The sequence below is a fragment of the Colossoma macropomum genome, unplaced genomic scaffold, assembly GCF_904425465.1.
Source record: "Colossoma macropomum unplaced genomic scaffold, Colossoma_macropomum, whole genome shotgun sequence".
In the NCBI taxonomy this organism is placed as follows: Eukaryota; Metazoa; Chordata; class Actinopteri; order Characiformes; family Serrasalmidae; genus Colossoma; species Colossoma macropomum.
Genome location: NW_023494798.1, coordinates 6,782,120 through 6,802,176, shown reverse-complemented (window position 1 = coordinate 6,802,176; position 20,057 = coordinate 6,782,120). Strand labels below are relative to the sequence as shown.

Here is a 20,057-nt window from a genome sequence, read left to right as displayed (position 1 = left end):
CGAAGATCAAGGAGGACTAACAAGGACACATTTTCTTGGTCAGAAAATAATAATAGATCATTTACAATTTTTACTAGTGCTGTCCTTGTACTATGACGTGGCCTAAAGCCAGATTGAAAATTTCCATGCAAATAGGAGCTTAATTGTTTTCCTACAACTTTTTCCAAGATCTTAGATATAAAGGGGAGATTCGAGATGGGTCTGTAATTTGACAGTTCGCATGGATCAAGGTTAGCTTTCTTAGTCAGCTGTCTAATTACTGCTAGTTTAAGAGATTTTGGGATGTACGCAAGGCTAAGAGGTCCTCCCCTGAAAGCCCCTCACATCACAGTGAGCGTGAAGTTACTGTGAAGGCCTGGAGAGGGAGAGCCAAGATTGTAGAGCGCTGTCATTGTAATTTGTAACATCACTATGCTACAGTACAGTAATGCTCATTTTTGCTAGCATTCTATTGGATCTAAAGTGTTAAGTTAGTGCCAAGCTAATGGTGGTGTACATTAACTTTCCCACATTGGGTAAAACATGACTGATTGCAGCACTAGTTTAAAATCGGACATTTGATGCCTGTATTGTGCTTTATTGTGTATGTTTTAGTGTTTCAGCAAATTCTTCAGTGAATGCTTCAACTGAAGCCTCTCTCTTAACACTGGAGGAGGCTTTAGTACAGTGTGCTTCACTTTACTTGGAGCAAACGGTAACTTTCTATGAATGTCACCTTTGTAAGCATCTATAAACACATTCATAACATGTTATAATGCATTCATAAGACGTTATAAACATAGCTGTAAATATTTATAAAAATGCACTATACATTATAGCCATGTTTATTATGCATTATGAATTGTTAACATAATACATTGTAAGTACTGATCATAACAAATTATAAGAGCTCATAAGTCGTATTTGTCCACTCTAAGTAAAGTGAAGCGTACTGTACTAAAGCCTCCTCCAGTGTTAAGAGCGAGGCTTCAACTTTGAAGTATTTACTGAAGGATTTACTGAAACACTAAAATATACACAATAAAGCACATTACAGGCTTCAAATGTCAGAGTTTAAACTAGAGCTGCCATCAGTGTTTTACCCAATGTGGGAAAGGTAATGTACACCACTGTTAGCTTGGTATTTGTCTTTACTTTAAGCTCTCCAAGGTGGGAATGACTTCCTTGGCACTGAAAGTAAAACATGTTATTAACACTATTTATAATGCATTATATTAACAACTCATAATGTATAATAAACATGGCAATAAAGTGTAATTCAGTGTAATTCTTTTTTATAAATATTTATAACCATGTTTATAATGCCTTATGAATACATTATAACATGTTATAAATATGTTTATAGATGCTTACAAATGTGACATTCTTAGAAAGTGTTACTGAGCAAACAAATACAACTTATGAGCTCTAATAATTTGTTATGAACAGTACTTATAATGAATTATGTTAACAATTCATAATGCATAACAAGCATGGCTATAACATGTAATGCATTTTTATACATATGTATAGCCATATTTATAATGCCTTATGAATGCATTATAGCATGTTATGAATGTGTTTATAGATGCTTACAAATGTGGCATTCATAGAAAGTGTTACTGTAATTTACATAGCAGATTTAAATGGACTTATGGGGAGTATTGGATCACTGCTGAATTCAAACCAAACTACTCTCTGATTCTTTATCACAGCTTCATGAAATCACACTGGACACTGAGGTTATGTTCTTATGATTGTGTGATGTGTTGCTTTTTGAGTAAATTTTTCCAATCTGAAGGCCAAAGCAGAGGCCTAAAAGCAGCTTTTACAGTAAAAATGAAGCTGGATGTTTCTTCACAGCTGGATGAATTTGATCTTGCTTGTGAGGACAGGGTCTGCTGAGGGCAGTGATGTGCAAATCATTGCTATGTTTAAGACTAAAGCCCTAATATTGAGATTGTGGGTGTTTTTTGAGCAGGATTACTTACTGATGCTGACATCACAGCTCTGTGATGTCACACTGTCTAGTGACGGTAGGGTTAAGCAATCTGAAAGCTTGCTGAAAGCTGTTTGGTTGATGGCAGCCATATATTTTGATTTGTAAAGTGATCTTTAGGAAATCATTTTTAATCTGTCTCAAAGATGTCATATGCAAAATGTCACCATGATCAGGCGTATCGCTGCTGAGACACAGTTATTTAGCACTTCCAGCACCTAACAAGAATGTACATTTGCTCAAAATAAAAGACTACTTTCGACTAATGTATCATATGAGCCCATCTATTTTCTTTTGGAAATAGCAAACTGGAAAGAATTTTTAGATAATTATGAAAAGATCCAAAAGAATTAGTGTGTGTGAGAAATGATCCCTTTTGGAAGAATTTTCTGCAGAGAAGTTCATCATGAAAAAAAGTGTTTTCAATAATTACTAACTAACACACAAAAACCTTTTAACGCACTTATCCTTCTGGGACATGGGGGGAAGCTGGAGCCTATCCCAGCAGTCATTGGGTGGAAGGTAGGATAATCCCTGGACAGGTCACCAGTCCCTCGCAGGGCAGACAGACAGACATAAACATTCACACATACCCACTTATATAAACACATTAGATTTAAGGTGATTAAACATGGTGCTGCATGAAAAAAATATGTGTGAGAGACTCAAAGAGACTTGGAGGGAACTTTACCCATAAGGTGTTTCTTGGTATTCTGCTCTGGCCTAAACATGATTATGAAACACTTGGGAACAAAAATGCAAGTAAACAAACCAAAGCTTGAAGCAAGAATAGCAAATATCTCTACAGCTACAGTGAACTTTCCAGGAGAGCTGACATAAGCTGGGATAAAGGTAACCCACACTGCACAGAATATGAGCATGCTGAATGTGATGAACTTGGCCTCATTGAAGTTATCAGGCAGCTTCCGTGCTAGAAAAGCCAAAATAAAACACAAAAGAGCCAGAAATCCTATATAACCCAGCACAGCCCAGAAACCTACAGCTGAACCTGATCCACATTCCAGTATTATCCTTTCCTTGTAATGATCTAGATTTTTGAAGGGGAGAGGAGGAGATATTGTCAACCAAAGAACACAAATAAGGACCTGTATGAGAGTGAAGGTGAGAACACTGAGTCTCTGCTGTGGAGGCCCAAACCATTTCATGGCATTACTGCCTGGAAGTGTAGCTCTGAAGGCCATTAACACCACTATTGTTTTCCCCAGAACACAGGAGATGCAGAGGACAAAGGTGATCCCAAATGCTGTGTGGCGCAGCATACAGGACCACTCAGAGGGCCGACCAATGAAAGTAAGTGAACAGAGGAAACACAGAGTCAGTGAGAAGAGCAGCAGGAAGCTCAGCTCTGAGTTGTTGGCTCGGACGATTGGGGAAGTTCTGTGTTTGTAGAAGACAGCAGTCACACATAAAGCCATGATGGCCCCAGAGATGGAGAACGCTGTCAGGATGATGCTCAGAGTGTCGTCCCAGGACAGGAACTCCACAGGCTTGGGGAGGCACTCGTCTCGCTGGGTGTTGGGCCAGAACTCAGGAGGGCAGTGCACACAGTTCAAAGAGTCTGAGAGATTAGAAAAATGTTTAGAACCATATTTTAGAAAGAACCACAATGATTTTATTTATTTTTTTTTTATTATTAAAATACATTAGTGCTGTCCCAGCAATACTGTCCACTGTACTGTCATGTACAACCTGTCTTGTTGCTGATCTCTCCTTCTGTACATGGTATACAGTCATAGCAGCAGACTGGCTTTCCTTTCTGCACAGCCTTCCTGGTTCCTGGAGGACAGCTCTCACTGCACACAGATCTTGGCACCTGAAAGACATTAAACAATAGCGAGTCTTATTTGTACGTTAAACAATAATGATCTGACTTTCAAATTGATGTGCATAGATGGCTTTCAATGATTGGTCTGTATTGTTAACCCCAATGTTGAAACCCTTTAATTGTACTGACTTAAGAATTTCTTTAGATATTCAACCGCATTTAAATAATTCATTTTTATACCATTTTGACTTGCTAAGCTTTGTTTAAGTAGATGTGCATTTGAAGCTTTAAGTTAAAAGGACTATCCATGACTGATTATTGCACAGTTTGCTGGTTCCTGTTAAATAGCTAATATTTTTCAAAATGTTTATGGTTACTCGTCAAAAATGTTCACTTTGGGTTAAAAAATATTATCTTCATGCCAAAATGTAGGTTGGGACATATGTTATGATCATTCATTTTATTAACATGTTTTCTTCTGAGTTAGTGATACTCTACCCAATAAAAAGATTTCCGTAACACTTTCTATGAATGTTACCTTTGTAAACATCTAGAAACACATTCATAACATGTTATATTGCATTCATAAGACATTATAAACATAGCTATAAATATGTATAAAAATGCATTATACGTTATAGCGATGCTTATTATGCATTATGAATTGTTTACATAATACATTATTAGTTCTGATCATAACAAATTATAAGAGCTCATAAGTCGTATTTGTCCGCTGCAAGTAAAGTGACGCGTACTGTACCAAGTCTCCTCCAGTGTTACGATTGAGGCTTCTAGTTGAAGTATTTACTAAAGAATTTACTGAAACACTAAAATATACACAATAAAGCACATTACAGGCTTCAAATGTCAGAGTTTAAACTAGGGCTTTCATCAGTGTTTAACCCAATGTGGGAAAGATAATGTACACCACAGTTAGCTTGGTATTTGTCTTTACTGTACGCTGTCCAAACTGGGACTGACTTCTTTGGCACTTAAATTATAACATGTTATTAACACTATTTATAATGCATTATATTAACAATTCATAATGTATAATGAACATGGCTATAAAGTGTAATTCAGTGTAATTCTTTTTTATAAATATTTATAACCACATTTATAATGCCTTATGAATACATTAGAACTGTTATAAATATATTTACAGATGCTTACAAATGTGACATTCTTAGAAAGTGTTACCAAGATTTCATTATTTTCACTTAAATGAAGAAGGAAATAAATATTTCGCAACTTTAATTTGTATAACAAACCCTAAACGCTCATAAAAAAGTTTAACTTGACTGAATGTGAACTTGCTCTAGTGTATTTTTAAAACTTCTTAAAGTGAGTATAGACAATTATTACAACTGTCTTAATTATTTTGAGGTTCTGCTCACAGCCCTGGGATAAGATCAAAAACCTCTAGAAGTGCTGTACTGTACCTCGGTCTGTCCCCCCACCCAGCTGATAGGTCTGCTTATACTGATCTCCTGGCCCATTGGTTTAGAAGGGTCATATTGGCCCATGGTCACGAAACCCAAACCACCATGTTCCTTAAATTGCCAGTTTATGAGATCGTAGCCAGCCACAGGATCACCATTGGCATCAAACGAGACTTGATAGCCATTCTTCGTAGTGAAGTTCACTCTCTTGAGCTGGTTTAGTATCTGCAGTGGAACACAACATTTGATAAACTGTGAACAGAACTGTGAATTTGAGCTGGGAACTCTGATCAACTAGTTAACTACATTGCAAAAAATATTAATTTATTATTGATGAAAGCTGACATAGTGACTTAATGTCTATTATTTTTTGGGCAATTTGATCATTGTGGCTGCGAATAGTGGATCACAATTTTAAAGCCATAAAAATGAGCTCAAAATAAAAGTAAACCAAAGAAAAGAGATGTATTTTTTATACTTTATTTATTCTATTAAAGTGATTATATTAATCACTTTAATGTTTACTTTAAAGATTTTTATCATGGTATCAGTGACGAAAGTATGTCTCAGTAGCGGCATCACTGATGCTTAAGCATTATCTTTGTTAAAAGACAAAATGTTGATGCTTGATTGTAAATTTCTATTGTCAAAATACTGTCATCATTACCCGAAATATGTAAAAATTATTTCTCATGACAACTCTTGTCCCAACGTAGTTAATAAATAGGAAAAAGAAACATTGTCACAAAAAAAAACAAAAAAAAAAACGTGGAAGTCTTTTTATATAACGTCTTGTAGGAATACACTGGAGGAAGAAACAGTGACTCTGAGATATGTAGAGTTATTGAAATCTATTTTGGTATTTCAGATTATGTTTTCTAAAACATTGTCCACACTGTGACCTTCGTCTATCGTAAAAATGTTCTGCCATTGGTGACATTTAAGACACAATGAGTGACTTTAAAATTAGAACACAATAAGAACCCACGCCTAATCCTCTCGCGATGGAGGAAGTGCTAATATAGCCCACTTGCAATAAAGAACTGAATACATATACAATTGGTGAAATAAAATCATGCTCATTTCAATTATAATTCTACTTACGGGACTGTTTTAGAATGTAGTTTTATACCTGCCATGGTGTGAATTTAGCGCTCTTGTCACACTGCTTGTCATTACAGATAACACCGTGGATGGCATGCGCTATGGCATACGTAGCTTTGTACACCAGGTTAGTTGCGCGAAGCTGCGACGTGTCTGTATATGGGTTCTGCAGCGCGCGGATATCCTCGCTGCCGTCACATTCCCGCGCGCCCTCTGAGGAGCCTTTCAGGCTACAGCTGAACGAGCTCTCCCAAAATTCCGTCAGCAGAGGTGATTTCAGTGCTTGTTCTGGAGAGAGATCCAGAAGAAACTCACGAAGACCTGGAATCACTGAGCGGGGGACCCCAAATCCTATCGCCCCAGCGCACATGTTAAAGCGCAGAAACTCTTGATCTATGATCCACGCGTCGTTGCCGATCCACTGAAGGGGAGGCGGCGGCTGTCTTGTCAGTTCCTCCAACAGAAACCTTAATTCGCCTTCGTGAGCAAACGTTACTATTACCCGGGCTGTTGATCCGCGGATGATGTTTGCCAGTCTCTCCAGTTTACTGCGCGGTTGTGTTCTGTAGTAGGACTCGGAGTACTCCACACAGATGCCCTCCTCCTCCGCAGCCTTTAGAAACGACGCCATTCCAAAATTTCCATAGTCTGTGTCGCTGCGCACTGCCCCAATCCATGTCCAGCCAAAATACTTAACAACTTTTGCTAGTGCGGCTGCTTGGTGAAAGTCACTTGGTATGGTCCTGAAGAAGGTAGGAAACTGTTGCTTATCGCTCAGACATGCGCAGCTTGCGTAGTAACTCACCTGTCAGTACAGAACAGGAAAGAAATCGCGTTATTTGAAAAGCCTGCTTTAATCCTAGTGTCCATTCACAGCATATAATATGGTCATTCAATTATTACTTTATACAATGAAATAATTTTGTTGCAGCCTAAACTCACCTGTGGAATTCCAAAACGACCCAGTATTCTGGTCATGCTAATTGAGGTGGTGGAAGCAGTCTCTCCCACGAGAGCAGGAACAGCAGCGAAGGCAGATTTTGAACAGGAATCAGTATCATTGTAAAATGGTTCCATGCCGTTTACAAACTGAAATGCAACTTTAACAGCCATCGGCACTTCAGAGCACGAGTCGTGTATCTGGTATCCTAACGTGATTCCTGGCAGGAGATCTGTTCTGTTGTTGATCTCGTGGATGGTGAACTCCATGGCACGAGCCAAGCGCAGCTCTCTGAAATTCATACTGTTTAGAAACATAACATTTGTAAAAAAACATTGACACAAAATTAATTTCTTTTTACCAAATACGTCCACACGTCACTAACTCAATAAGTAGCGAATGACTCCAAAAAATGGAAATCTGATTATTATAATTTCTCTGTGATGCCCCCTGCCCTGTTCACACTCACAGACAGACCTCCCAGAGCACTGTAGCTGTAGTGGCGGTCTGGTGTAAGTGTTCTGCTCTGATCTCATGTAGTAATGAATGGCGAAACTCCCCCCAATCACAAAATCGCCATTCATATAAAGACCAGGCATCTGAGGGTCTGGCCATAGTCTGCAGCTGACCGGATCAGATTTACATGCTGCTGGTCTGCGCTCAGTTATCCACAGCACTGATACACACATCATGAAAACTGAAGTGAGCTGCATGGTCTGCTCGTTAGTTCTCAGCCCTCTGACTGTCAGAGTTAGTGTATTTGAACAGCCACCTTATCATTATGATGAAATGTGGGTGTGACTTTAGACTCAGGAGGTGTGTTTATGTCTTGAATATTAATGTCAATTATGGGCATGACTTGTATTTGTTTGCCTCTGATGTTTTTAATTGTAGTTTATTGAAGTAAGTAATCATAAGGCCTATTCAAAGTTCAGCGTGCGCAGTGACAACGTGATACTGAAATTGAGCGCACTTCTACTCCTTATACAACTTTTACTTATTTGTTAGTTCTTGCTTTCTTTGATTTTTATTGAAAGACATTGAATTGGAGCAGACTCAGTTCCTATTTTATTGAAACGCTGCTTTGTGTGTTACTCTGCCGCTTACTCACTCTCCTAATCACTTAACGGAAAGCATACGTCTCTCATGTGCTCCAGTCTGACTGCATTTGTGGCATTATTTGCTGTTTTTAGTTGCACATTTCTAAATATTAGCACTAAAATTAGAGTCAGAGAAAATCAGGATTGTTTGAAACGAGAAGCTCCAGACCAAGCACATGCTGAAGGAAAGTTAGGTAACACTTTCTGTGAATGTCACGTTTGTAAGCATCTAAAAACACATTTATAACATGTTATAATGCATTCATATGGCATTATAAACATGGTTTAAATATTTATAAAAATGAAGTACAATGAATTACACTTTATAGCCATGTTTATTATACATTATGAATTGTTAATATAATGCATTATAAGTACTGTTAATAACAAGTTATACTGTCAGTCCCAAAGAAGTGAGTCCCAGCTTGGACAGCGTAAAGAAATGACAAATACAAAGTTTATTTACACCCTGAGATGGCCAGTATTTTATTTCTCACCACTGCTGGAACTGTTAGGGCTGCATCGTCAGGGCTTCAGTCTTGAATATTCAGATGCTCCAAACAGGCTGTCCAGCCTAGAATTATTGCTACAATGCGCTTTCCTTAACCAGCGCTCTCACATTAGATATTACATCACAGCAAAACAAGTACCCATCAGGCCTTCCCCTGAATGCCCCTCACATCACAGTGAGTGTGAAGTTACTATGACGGCCTGGAGAGGGGCAGCCAAGATAGTAGAGTGCTGTCATTGTAATTTGTTCTCTCACAGGTTCTAACATCAAGCACTAGAAACCTCCACTCTGTAGCACCACTACACTACAGTACAGTAATCCTCATTTCTGCTAGCATTCTATTGGACATGCAGTGTTATGTCAGTGCCAAGCTAACGGTGGTGTACATTAACTTTCCCATATTAGATACAACACTGATGGCAACAGTAGTTTAAAATCTGACATTTGACGCCTGTATTGTGCTTTATTGTGTATGGTTTAGTGTTTCAGTAAATTCTTCAGTAAATGAATCAACTTGAAGCCTCACTCTTAACACTGGAGGAGGCTTTATTACACTATGCTGAACTTTACTTAGAGCAGAAAAATATGACTTATGAGCTCTTATAATTTGTTATGAACAGTACTTATAATGCATCATGGTAACTATTCATAATGCATAATAAGCATGTGGGTGTTTTTAAACAAGATTACTCACTGATGCTGGCATCACAGCTCTGTGATGTCACACTAGCTAGGGACGGTAGGGTTTTTTATAATGCCTCATGAATGCCTTATGAACCTTAGGGTTGTTTATAAAGCCTTATGAATGCATTATAGCATGTTATGAATGTGTTTATAGATGCTTACAAATATGGCATTCATAGAAAGTGTTACTGTAATTTACATAGCAGATTTAAATGGACTTATGGGGAGTATTGGATCACTGCTGGATTCAACCCAATCTACTGTCTGATTCTTTATCACAGCTTCATGAAATCACACTGGACACTGAGGTTATGTTCTTTTGATTGTGTGATGTGTTGCTCCCATCTGAAGGCCAAGGCAGAGGCCTAAAAGCAGGTTTTACAGTAAATATGAAGCTGGATGTTTCTTCACAGCTGGATGAATTTGATCTTGCTTGTGAGGAAAGGGTCTCCTGAGGGCAGTGATGTGCAAATCATTGTTATTTTTAAGAGAAAAGACCTAATATTGAGATTGTGGGTGTTTTTTGAGCAGGATTACTCACTGATGCTGACATCACAGCTCTGTGATGTCACACTGGCTAGTGACGGTTGGGTTAAGCAATCTGAAAGCTTGCTGAAAGCAGATTGGTTGATGGCAGCCATATGTTTTGATATGTCAAGTGATCTTTAGGAAATCATTTTTAATCTGTCTCAAAGATATCATATGCAAACTTTCACCATGATCAGGCGTATCGCTGCTGAGACACAGTTATTTAGCACTTCCAGCACCTAACAAGGATGTACATTTGGTTAAAATGAAAGACAACTTTCGACTAGTGTATCATATGAGCCCATCTATTTTCCTTTTGGAAAAAGCAAACTGGAAAGAATTGTTAGATAATTATCAAATGATCCAAAATGATTAATTGTTAATTTTGGATCATTTCAAAATAATTTTCTGCAGGGAAATTCTTCGTAAAAATAAAAATGTTTTCAATAATTAAAACATAACACACCAAAACCTTCTAACCCACTTATCCTTCTGCGACGTGGGGGGAGCTGGAGCCTATCCCAGCAGTCATTGGGTGTAAGGTAGGATGCAGCCTGGACAGGTCAAGAGTCCATCGCAGGGCAGACAGACAGACAGACATGTACATTGACACACACCCACATATATACACACATTATATATCAGCTGATAAAACATAGTGCTACATAAAAAAATATGTGTGAGAGACTCAAAGAGGATTAGAGGGAACTTTACCCATAAGGTGTTTCTTGGTATTCTGCTCTGGCCTAAACATGATTATGAAACACTTGGGAGCAAAAATGCAAGTAAATAAGCCAAAGCTTGAGGCCAGAATGGCAAATATCTCTACAGCTACAGTGAACTTTCCAGGAGAGCTGACATAAGCTGGGATAAAGGTAATCCAAACTGCACAGAATATGAGCATGCTGAATGTGATGAACCTGGCTTCATTAAAGTTATCAGGCAGCTTCCGTGCTAGAAAAGCCAAAATAAAACACAAAAGAGCCAGAAATCCTATATAACCCAGCACAGCCCAGAATCCTATAGCTGAACCTAATCCACATTCCAGTATTATCCTTTCCTTGTAGTGCTTTAGATTTTTGAAGGGGAGAGGAGGAGATATTGTCAACCAAAGAACACAAATTAGGACCTGTATGAGAGTGAAGGTGAGAACACTGAGTCTCTGCTGTGGAGGCCCAAACCATTTCATGGCATTACTGCCTGGAAGTGTAGCTCTGAAGGCCATTAACACCACTATTGTTTTCCCCAGAACACAGGAGATGCAGAGGACGAAGGTGATCCCAAACACTGTGTGGCGCAGCATACAGGACCACTCAGAGGGCTGACCAATGAAAGTAAGTGAGCAGAGGAAACACAGAGTCAGTGAGAAGAGCAGCAGGAAGCTCAGCTCTGAGTTGTTGGCTCGGACGATGGGAGAAGCTCTGTGTTTGTAGAAGACAGCAGTCACACACAAAGCTATGAAGGCCCCAGAGATGGAGAATGCTGTCAGGATGATGCTCAGAGTGTCGTCCCAGGACAGGAACTCCACAGGCTTGGGGAGGCACTCGTCTCGCTGAGTGTTGGGCCAGAACTCAGGAGGGCAGCGCACACAGTTCAAAGAGTCTGAAACATTAGAAAAACATTTAGAACCATATTTTAGAAAGAACCACAATGATTTTAAATTTTTAAAATTAAAATACATTAGTTCTGTCCCCAGCAATACTGTCCACTGTATTGTGATACACAACCTGTCTTGTTGCTGATCTCTCCTTCTGCACATGGTATACAGTCATAGCAGCAGACTGGCTTTCCTTTCTGCACAGCCTTCCTGGTTCCTGGAGGACAGCTCTCACTGCACACAGATCTTGGCACCTGAAAGACATTAGAAAAATGCAAATCTTTTTTTATTTGTCAAACAATTATGATCTGACTTTCAAATTTATATGCATAGATGGCTTTCAATTATTGGTCTGTATTGTTAACCCCAGTGTTGAAACCCTTTAATTGGACTGACTTAAGAATTTCTCTAGATATTCAACCACATGTAAACAATTTTTTTTTTTTTGTTTTTTTTGTACTATTTGTAATTGCTTTGGTTTGATTAACTAGATGTGCATTTGAAGGTTTAAGTAAAAAGGACTATCCATGACTGATTAATGCACAGTTTGCTGGTTCCTGTTTTTTAGCTTATATTTTTCAAATTTTTGTGGGTACTCATCAAAAATGTTCACTTGGGGTTACATTATGTTATCTTCATGCCAAAATGTTATCATCATTCATTTTATTAACATGTATTCTTCTGAATTTCTGAGTGCTCTGAGTGATACTCAATCCAATGTAGAGTTTTCATTATTTCCACTTAAAGAAACAAATAAATATTTCAGCACTTTCAAACCCTAACCCTCATAAAAAAATATTTCACCACTAACTAAAAAATATTTCACCACTAACAAACCCTAACCCTCATAAAAAATATTTCACCATTAACTAAAAAAATATTTCACCACTAACAAACCCTAAAACCTCATAAAAGGTTTAACTTGACTTCACAAATATGAGCTTGCTCTGATGTATTTTTAAAACTTCTTAAAGTGAGTTTAGACAATTATTACAACTGACTGTCTTAATTGTTTTGAGGTTCTGCTGACAGACCTGGGATAAGATCAAAACGTCTAGAAGTGTTGTACTGTACCTCGGTCTGTCCCCCCACCCAGCTGATAGGTCTGCTTATACTGATCTCCTGGCCTCTTGGTTTAGAAGGGTCATATTGGCCCACAGTCGTGAAACCCAAACCACCATGTTCCTTAAACTGCCAGTTTATGAGATCATAACCAGCCACAGGATCACCTTTGGCATCGAACGAGACCTGATAGCCATTCTTCGTAGTGAAGTTCACTCTCTTGAGCTGGTTGAGTATCTGCAGTGGAACACATGCATTTAATCAACTGTGAACGGAACTGTGATTGTGAGCTTTGAACTCTGATCAACTAGTTAAACGCATTGCAAAAAAAATATTAGTATATTATTGATTTAAATTAACATAGTGAATCAATTTCTATAATGTTTTGAGCAATATGATCATTGCGGTTGCAACTGGTGACTCACAAGTTTAAATCCATGAAAATGAGCTCAAAATAAAAGTAACCCAAAGAAAAGAGATGTATTTTTTTAATATGTTCTTTATTCTATAAACATATTAAGCTCTTTAATGTTTACTTTACCCATTTTCCTCATGTTGTCAGTCAGGAAAGTATGTCGGTGTAGTGGCTTCACAGACGTTTAAGTATTATTTTTGTTAAAAGACAAAATGGTAATTCTTAATGTCAAATTTCTATTTTGAACATTCTGTTCTCATTACCCTAAATATGTCAAATTATTTCTTATAATAATTCTTGTCCCAACGTTTTTAATTAACATGAAAAAGAAACATTGTGACAAATAAGGAACATCTTTTTAATTAACTTATTGTAGGAATATATTGGAGGAAGAAACAGTGACTCTGAGATATGTAGAATAATCGAAATCTATGTTGGAACTTCGGATTATGTTTTCTAAAACATTGTCCACACTGTGACCTTCATTTATTGTAAAATTGCTGTGCCATCGGTGACATTTATGACACAATAAGTGATTTTAAAATTAGAACACAATAAGAATCCACGCCTAATGCTCCCGTTATGGAAGCTCATATATCCCACTTGCAATAAATGGCTTAATACATACAGAATTGGTCAGATAAAATCATGCTGATTCCAATTATAATTCTACTTACCGGACTGTTTTAGAATGTAGTTTTATACCTGCCATGGTGTGAATTTAGCGCTCTTGTCACACTGAGTGTCATTACAGATAACACCGTGGATGGCATGCGCTATGGCATACGTAGCTTTGTACACCTGGTTCGTTGCGCGAAGCTGCGACGTGTCTGTATATGGGTTCTGCAGCGCGCGGATATCCTCGCTGCCGTCACATTCCCGCGCGCCATCTGAGGAGCCTTTTAGGGTACAGTTGAACGAGCTCTCCCAAAACTCCGTTAGCAGAGGCGATTTCAGTGCTTGTTCTGGAGAGAGATCCAGAAGAAACTCGCGGAAACCTGGAATCACTGAGCGGGGGACCCCAAATCCTATCGCCCCAGCGCACATGTTAAAGCGCAGAAACTCTGGATCTATGATCCATGCGTCGTTGCCGATCCACTGAAGAGGAGGCGGCGGCTGTCTTGTCAGTTCCTCTAACAGAAACCTCAAATCGCCTTCGTGAAGAAACGTAACTATTACTCGGGCTGTTGATCTGCGGATGACGTTTGCCAGTCTCTCCAGTTTACTGCGCGGTTGTGTTCTGTAGTAAACCTCGGAGTACTCCACACAGATGCCCTCCTCTTGCGCAGCCTTTAGAAACGACGCCATTCCAAAATTTCCATAGTCTGTGTCGCTGCGCACTGCCCCAATCCATGCCCAGCCAAAATACTTAACAACTTTTGCTACTGCGGCCGCTTGGTGAAAATCACTAGGTATCGTCCTGAAGAAGGTAGGAAACTGTTGCTTATCGCTCAGACATGCGCAGGTTGCAAAGTAACTCACCTGATGATCAGTACAGAAAAGAAATCACGTTATTTGAAAAGCCTGCTTTAATCCTAGAGCTCATTTATAGGATATAATATGGTCATTCAATTATTACTTCATACAATGAAATAATTTTGCTGCAGCCTAAACTCACCTGCGGAATTCCAAAACGACCCAGTATTCTGGTCATGCTAATTGAGGTGGTGGAAGTAGAATCTCCTACGACAGCAGGAACAGCTGCAGCTGCAGATTTTGAACAGGAATCAGTATCATTGAAAAATGGTTCCATGCCGTTTGCAAACTGAAATGCAACTTTGACAGCCATCGGCACTTCAGAGCACAAATCATATATCTGATAGCCTAACTTGATTCCCGGCAGGAGATCTGTTCTGTTGTTGATCTCGTGGATGGTGAACTCCATGGCACGAGCGAAGCGCAGCTCTCTGAAATTCATACTGTTTAGAAAAATAAGATATGTAAAAAACATTTACACAAATTAAATTTCTTTTCACTAAGTACTTCTACAAGTCACTAACTCAATAAGTAGCGAATGACTCCAAAAATGGAAATCTGATTATTATAATTTCTCTGTGATGCCCCCTGCACTGTTCACACTCACAGACAGACCTCCCAGAGCACTGTAGCTGGAGTGGCGGTCTGGTATAGCTGTTCTGCTCTGATCTCGTGTAGAAATGAATGGCGAAACTCCCCCCAATCACAAAATCGCCATTCATATAAAGACCAGGCATCTGAGGGTCTGGCCATAGTCTGCAGCTGACCGGATCAGATTTACATGCTGCTGGTCTGAGCTCAGTTATCCACAGCACTGATACACACATCATGAAAACTGAAGTGAGCTGCATGGTCTGCTCGTTAGTTCTCAGCCCTCTGACTGTCAGGGTGCGTGTATTTGAACAGCCACCTTATCATGATGAAATGTGGGTGTGACTTTAGACTCAGGAGGCGTGTTTATGTCTTGAATAGTAATGGCACTTATGTACATAACTTGCATTTGTTTGTCTCTGATGTTTTTAATTGTAGTTTATTGAAGTAAGCAATCGTAGGCCCTATTCAAAGTTCAGCGTGCGCAGTGACCAAGTGATACTGAAATTGAGTGCACTTCTACTCCTTGTTCAAGTTGTACTTATTTACTAGTGCTTATATTCTTCGATTTCCATTGAAAGACATTGAATTGGAGCAGACCCAGTTCCTATTTTATTGAAACACTGCTTTGTGTGTTACTCTGCCGCTTACCCACTCTCCTAATCACTTAACAGAAAGCATACGTCTCTCATGTGCTTCAGTCTGAGGTAAAACATTCTATGAATTTCACCTTTGTAAGCATCTGTAAACACATTCATAACATGTTATAATGTATTCATAAGACATTATAAACATAGCTATAAATATTTATAAAAATTCATTATACATTACACCCATGTTTATTATGCATTATAAATTGTTAACATCATACATTATAAGTACTTATCATAACAAATTATAAGAGCTCATAAGTCGTATTTGTCTACTCTAAGTACAGTGAAGCATACTGTACTAAAGCCTCCTCCAGTGTTAAGAGTGAGGCTTGTAGTTGAAGTATTTACTGCAGAAATTTACTGAAACACCAAAACATACATAATAAAGCACATTACATGCTTCAAATGTCAGAGTTTAAACTAGTGCTGCCATCAGTGTTTTATCCAATGTAGGACAGTCAATGTACACAACCGTTAGCTTGGTATTTGTCTTTACTTTACGCTCTCCAAGCTGGGACTGACATCTTTGGCACTGACATTATAACATGTTATTACCATTATTTATAGTACATCATAAGAACAATTCATAATGTATAATAAACAAGGCTATAAAGTGTAATGTATTGTAATTCTTTTTATATAAGTATTATAACCATGTTTGTAATGCCTTATGAATACATTATAACGCATTATTAATGTGTTTATAGATGCTTACAAAGGTGACATGCATAGAAAGTGTTGCCCAGTCTGACTGCATTTGTGGCATTATTTACTGTTTTTAGTTGCACATTTCTAAATATTAACACTAAAATTAGAGTCAGAGAAAATCAGGGTTGTTTGATACAACAGAAGCTCCAGACCAAGCGCATGCTGAAGGAAATTTAGGTAACACTTTCTATAAATGTCACCTTTGTAAGCATCTATAGACACATTTATAACATGTTATAATGTATTCATAAGGCATTATAAACATGGTTATAAATATTTATAAAAATGAAGTACAATGAATTACACTTGTCATGGTCATTATACATTATGAATTGTCAATATAATGCATTATAAATAGTGTTAATAACATGTTATACTGTCAGTGCCAAAGAACTCAGTCCCAGCTTGGAAAGTGTAAAGTAAAGACAAATACCAAGCTAACGGTGGTGTACTCTTAACACTGGAGGAGGCTTTAGTACAGTATGAATACAGTATATTCACTTTACTTAGAGCGGACAAATACGACTTATTAGCTCTTATAATTTGTTATGATCAGTACTTATAATGTATTATGTTAACAATTCATAATGCATAATAAACATGACTATAATGTACAATGAATTTTTATAAATATTTATAGCTATGTTTATAATGTCTCATGAATGCATTATAACATGTTATGAAAGTGTTTATAGATGCTTACAAAGGTGACATTCATAGAAAGTACACTATAGTGTTACTATATATATATATGTATAATGCATTACACGTTATTGCCATGCTTATTATGCATTATGATTGTTAACATGATGCATTATAAGTACTGTTCATAACAAATTACAAGAGCTCATGAGTTGTATTTGTCCGCCCTAAGTAAATTGAAGCATACTGTAGCAGATTTAAATGAACTTATGGAGAGTATTGGATTACTGCTGGATTCAAACTGGATTACTGTCTGATTCTTTATTACAGCTGCATGAATCACACTGAACACTAAGGTTATGTTCTTATGATTTTTGTTACGCATGTATCGTGTTGCTTTTTAAACATTTCTTTTTTTTTTTTTGCCATCTGACGGCCAAGGCAGAGGCCTAAAAGCAGGTTTTTCAGTGAATTTGAAAATGGATGTTTCTTCACAGCTGAATGAATTCAAACTTGCTTGTGAAGGCAGGTTCGCTGAAGGCAATGGCGTGTAAATCATTCCTATTCTTAAGACTAAAACAAAGCACTAATATGGAGATTGTGGGTCTTTTTTGAGCAAGACTACTCACTGATGCTGACATCACAGCTCTGTGATGTCACACTGGCTAGTGAAGGCAGGGTTAAGCTATCGAAAGCTTGCTGAAAGCTGTTTGGTTGATGGCAGCCATATATTTTGATTTGTAGAGTCATCTTTAGGAAATCATTTTTAATCTCTCTCAAAGATGTCATATGCAAAATTTCACCATGATCAGGCGTATCGCTGCTGAGACACAGTTATTTAGCACTTCCAGCATCTAACAATGATGTATATTTTCTTAAAATGAAAGACTACTTTTGAATTATGTATCATATAAACCAATTTAAACCATCAATTTTCTTTTGGAAAAAGCAAACTGGAAAGAATTTTTAGATAACTATGAAAAGATCCTATAGGATTAGTGTGTTGTGGCAGGGAAATTCTTCATTACAAATAAAAATGTTTTCATTAATTAGTAAAGAACACACACATTCTAAGCTGCTTATCTTTCTGGGTCGCGGAGGGAGCTGGAGCCTATCCCAGCAGTCATTGGGTGAACACAGGATACACCCTGCACAGGTCACCAGTCCATCGCAGGGCAGACAGACATATACATCCACACACACACTCACACCTAGGGGCAATCCAGTGTCCAACTGACCTGTCTGCATGTCTTTGGACTGTGGGAGAAAACCCATGCAGACACAGGGAGAACATGCAAACTGCATACAGAAAGGACCCTGCTCACCTGGCCGGGGAATCGAACCCAGGCCCTCCTTGCTGTGACAGCGCAAGTATGTAGTACCCTGGTGATGAATGAGGATGGAGTATGGCCAAGGGAGTTGTAGAGGCACAGAGATATTTTATTATGTCACTCACAATCAAACAAAATTGATAGGTTTGCAGCATGCAGCTTTCATCAATCCATGTCCAGACAACATGCTTGATGGTAGTCACTCGGGATGACCCCGACAAAGGTAATATAGTGACGCTTATCACTCAAACATGTGCAGATTGCATAGTGACTCACCTGTTTTAGAGTATAAGAAAAAAAAGAGAGTTTATTCAGAAGACTGATTGAATTCTAAAGGTCATATATTGGATGTTATGGTTCTTCATTATTTACTAGTCATTAATACATTTTTAATAGCACCTTTAGGTGCTGCCTAAAGTCACCTGTGGAATTTAAAAAAAAAAAAAGGCTAGGTCATGCTAGGTCATGTTGATTGAAGGGGTGGAAGCAGACTCTCCCACAAGAGCAGGTTGCAAATTTTTAAAAGGAAACAATGTAATTGAAAAATGGTTCCATGCTGTTAGTAAACTGAAAAAGTATATCACTGTTGTTGGAAGAAAAACTTGCATCCCCATTTCTGTCGTTTTTCAGTTTTTTTGCATGGTTTGAAAAAGGCTGTTGCCCTTTTCTTTGTGTGTAATGTCAATGTGTGGTCTGAATAAACCAACTGAAATGGCCTAAAATGACTTGGAAAAAAGTCTGGCTCGATTGACTTACGTTAAAAGTAAAGTAGGGTTTTTCAATTTCCTATAGAGTTGTCATTTTGGAGATACGAGGTTTTCTTCTGACAACAGCGATATACAAATAATCCATAATATTAAACTTCCTTTTTATTAACATATATTTTCTGATGTCATTAGTGCAATAAGTAGTGATGAAAGTATTGATACAAACACACAAGTCTTCTGCTTGGTATGTTTGGTAGTTTCATGCACTCTGAAGGTCAAGGTGACTGCATTTAAGTCACCTTCTTATGATACCCTGTGGGTGTAATGTCGGACTCAGGAGACTTGATTATGTCTTGAATGCTAATATTTGTGTGCCTCTTGTGTATTGAATTATCACATATTTAAGTAAGTAGTTATGGGCCGTAACCAGAGTTTGGCAATGATACTGAAATTGTGCACAATTTTATTTCCTCAGTTGAAAAACAGTTGATTTAGCTCAAAACATCTCAGTGATCCATGGTTCAGACAAGTCATTTCTCTTGCACAGTATGCACTCACATGAAGAGCTGTATCAAGTGCAGCACAAGTGCTTGACCACTTCTTATGACCGAAAAATTTCACACTGATTCTAGTTCCACACTAGTAAGTAGTAGTAGTACCAGGTTTAGACTTAGGGTTAGGGGTTAGGGTTAGGGTTAGGGTTAGGTTTAGGTTTTGGGTTGAGGTTAGGGTTAAGAGTATAGTAAGTTAAGGCAGACATATTAGACAATTAGTTTTCAGTTCTCAAAGATTAACATGTACA

At 38.0% G+C, this 20,057-nt stretch overlaps 2 protein-coding genes across 2 annotated transcripts; both read right to left on the bottom strand.

Annotated features, from left to right (window-relative positions):
* Window positions 1–2,643: 2,643 nt before the first annotated feature.
* Window positions 2,644–7,849, bottom strand: LOC118818534 (extracellular calcium-sensing receptor-like). Its single transcript, XM_036585781.1, has 6 exons — window positions 7,728–7,849; window positions 7,253–7,553; window positions 6,339–7,115; window positions 5,207–5,431; window positions 3,689–3,812; window positions 2,644–3,557 (listed from the first exon to the last, which is right to left on the bottom strand). Exons 1-6 carry the CDS (start codon window positions 7,847–7,849, stop codon window positions 2,644–2,646), a joined length of 2,463 nt encoding a protein of 820 aa, XP_036441674.1.
* Window positions 7,850–10,761: 2,912 nt separating this feature from the next.
* LOC118818533 (extracellular calcium-sensing receptor-like) lies at window positions 10,762–14,455 on the bottom strand. The gene is made up of 4 exons (XM_036585780.1): window positions 13,853–14,455; window positions 12,746–12,969; window positions 11,801–11,928; window positions 10,762–11,675 (listed from the first exon to the last, which is right to left on the bottom strand). The coding sequence occupies exons 1-4, from the start codon at window positions 14,453–14,455 to the stop codon at window positions 10,762–10,764; spliced, it is 1,869 nt and encodes a 622-aa protein (XP_036441673.1).
* Window positions 14,456–20,057: the final 5,602 nt, after the last annotated feature.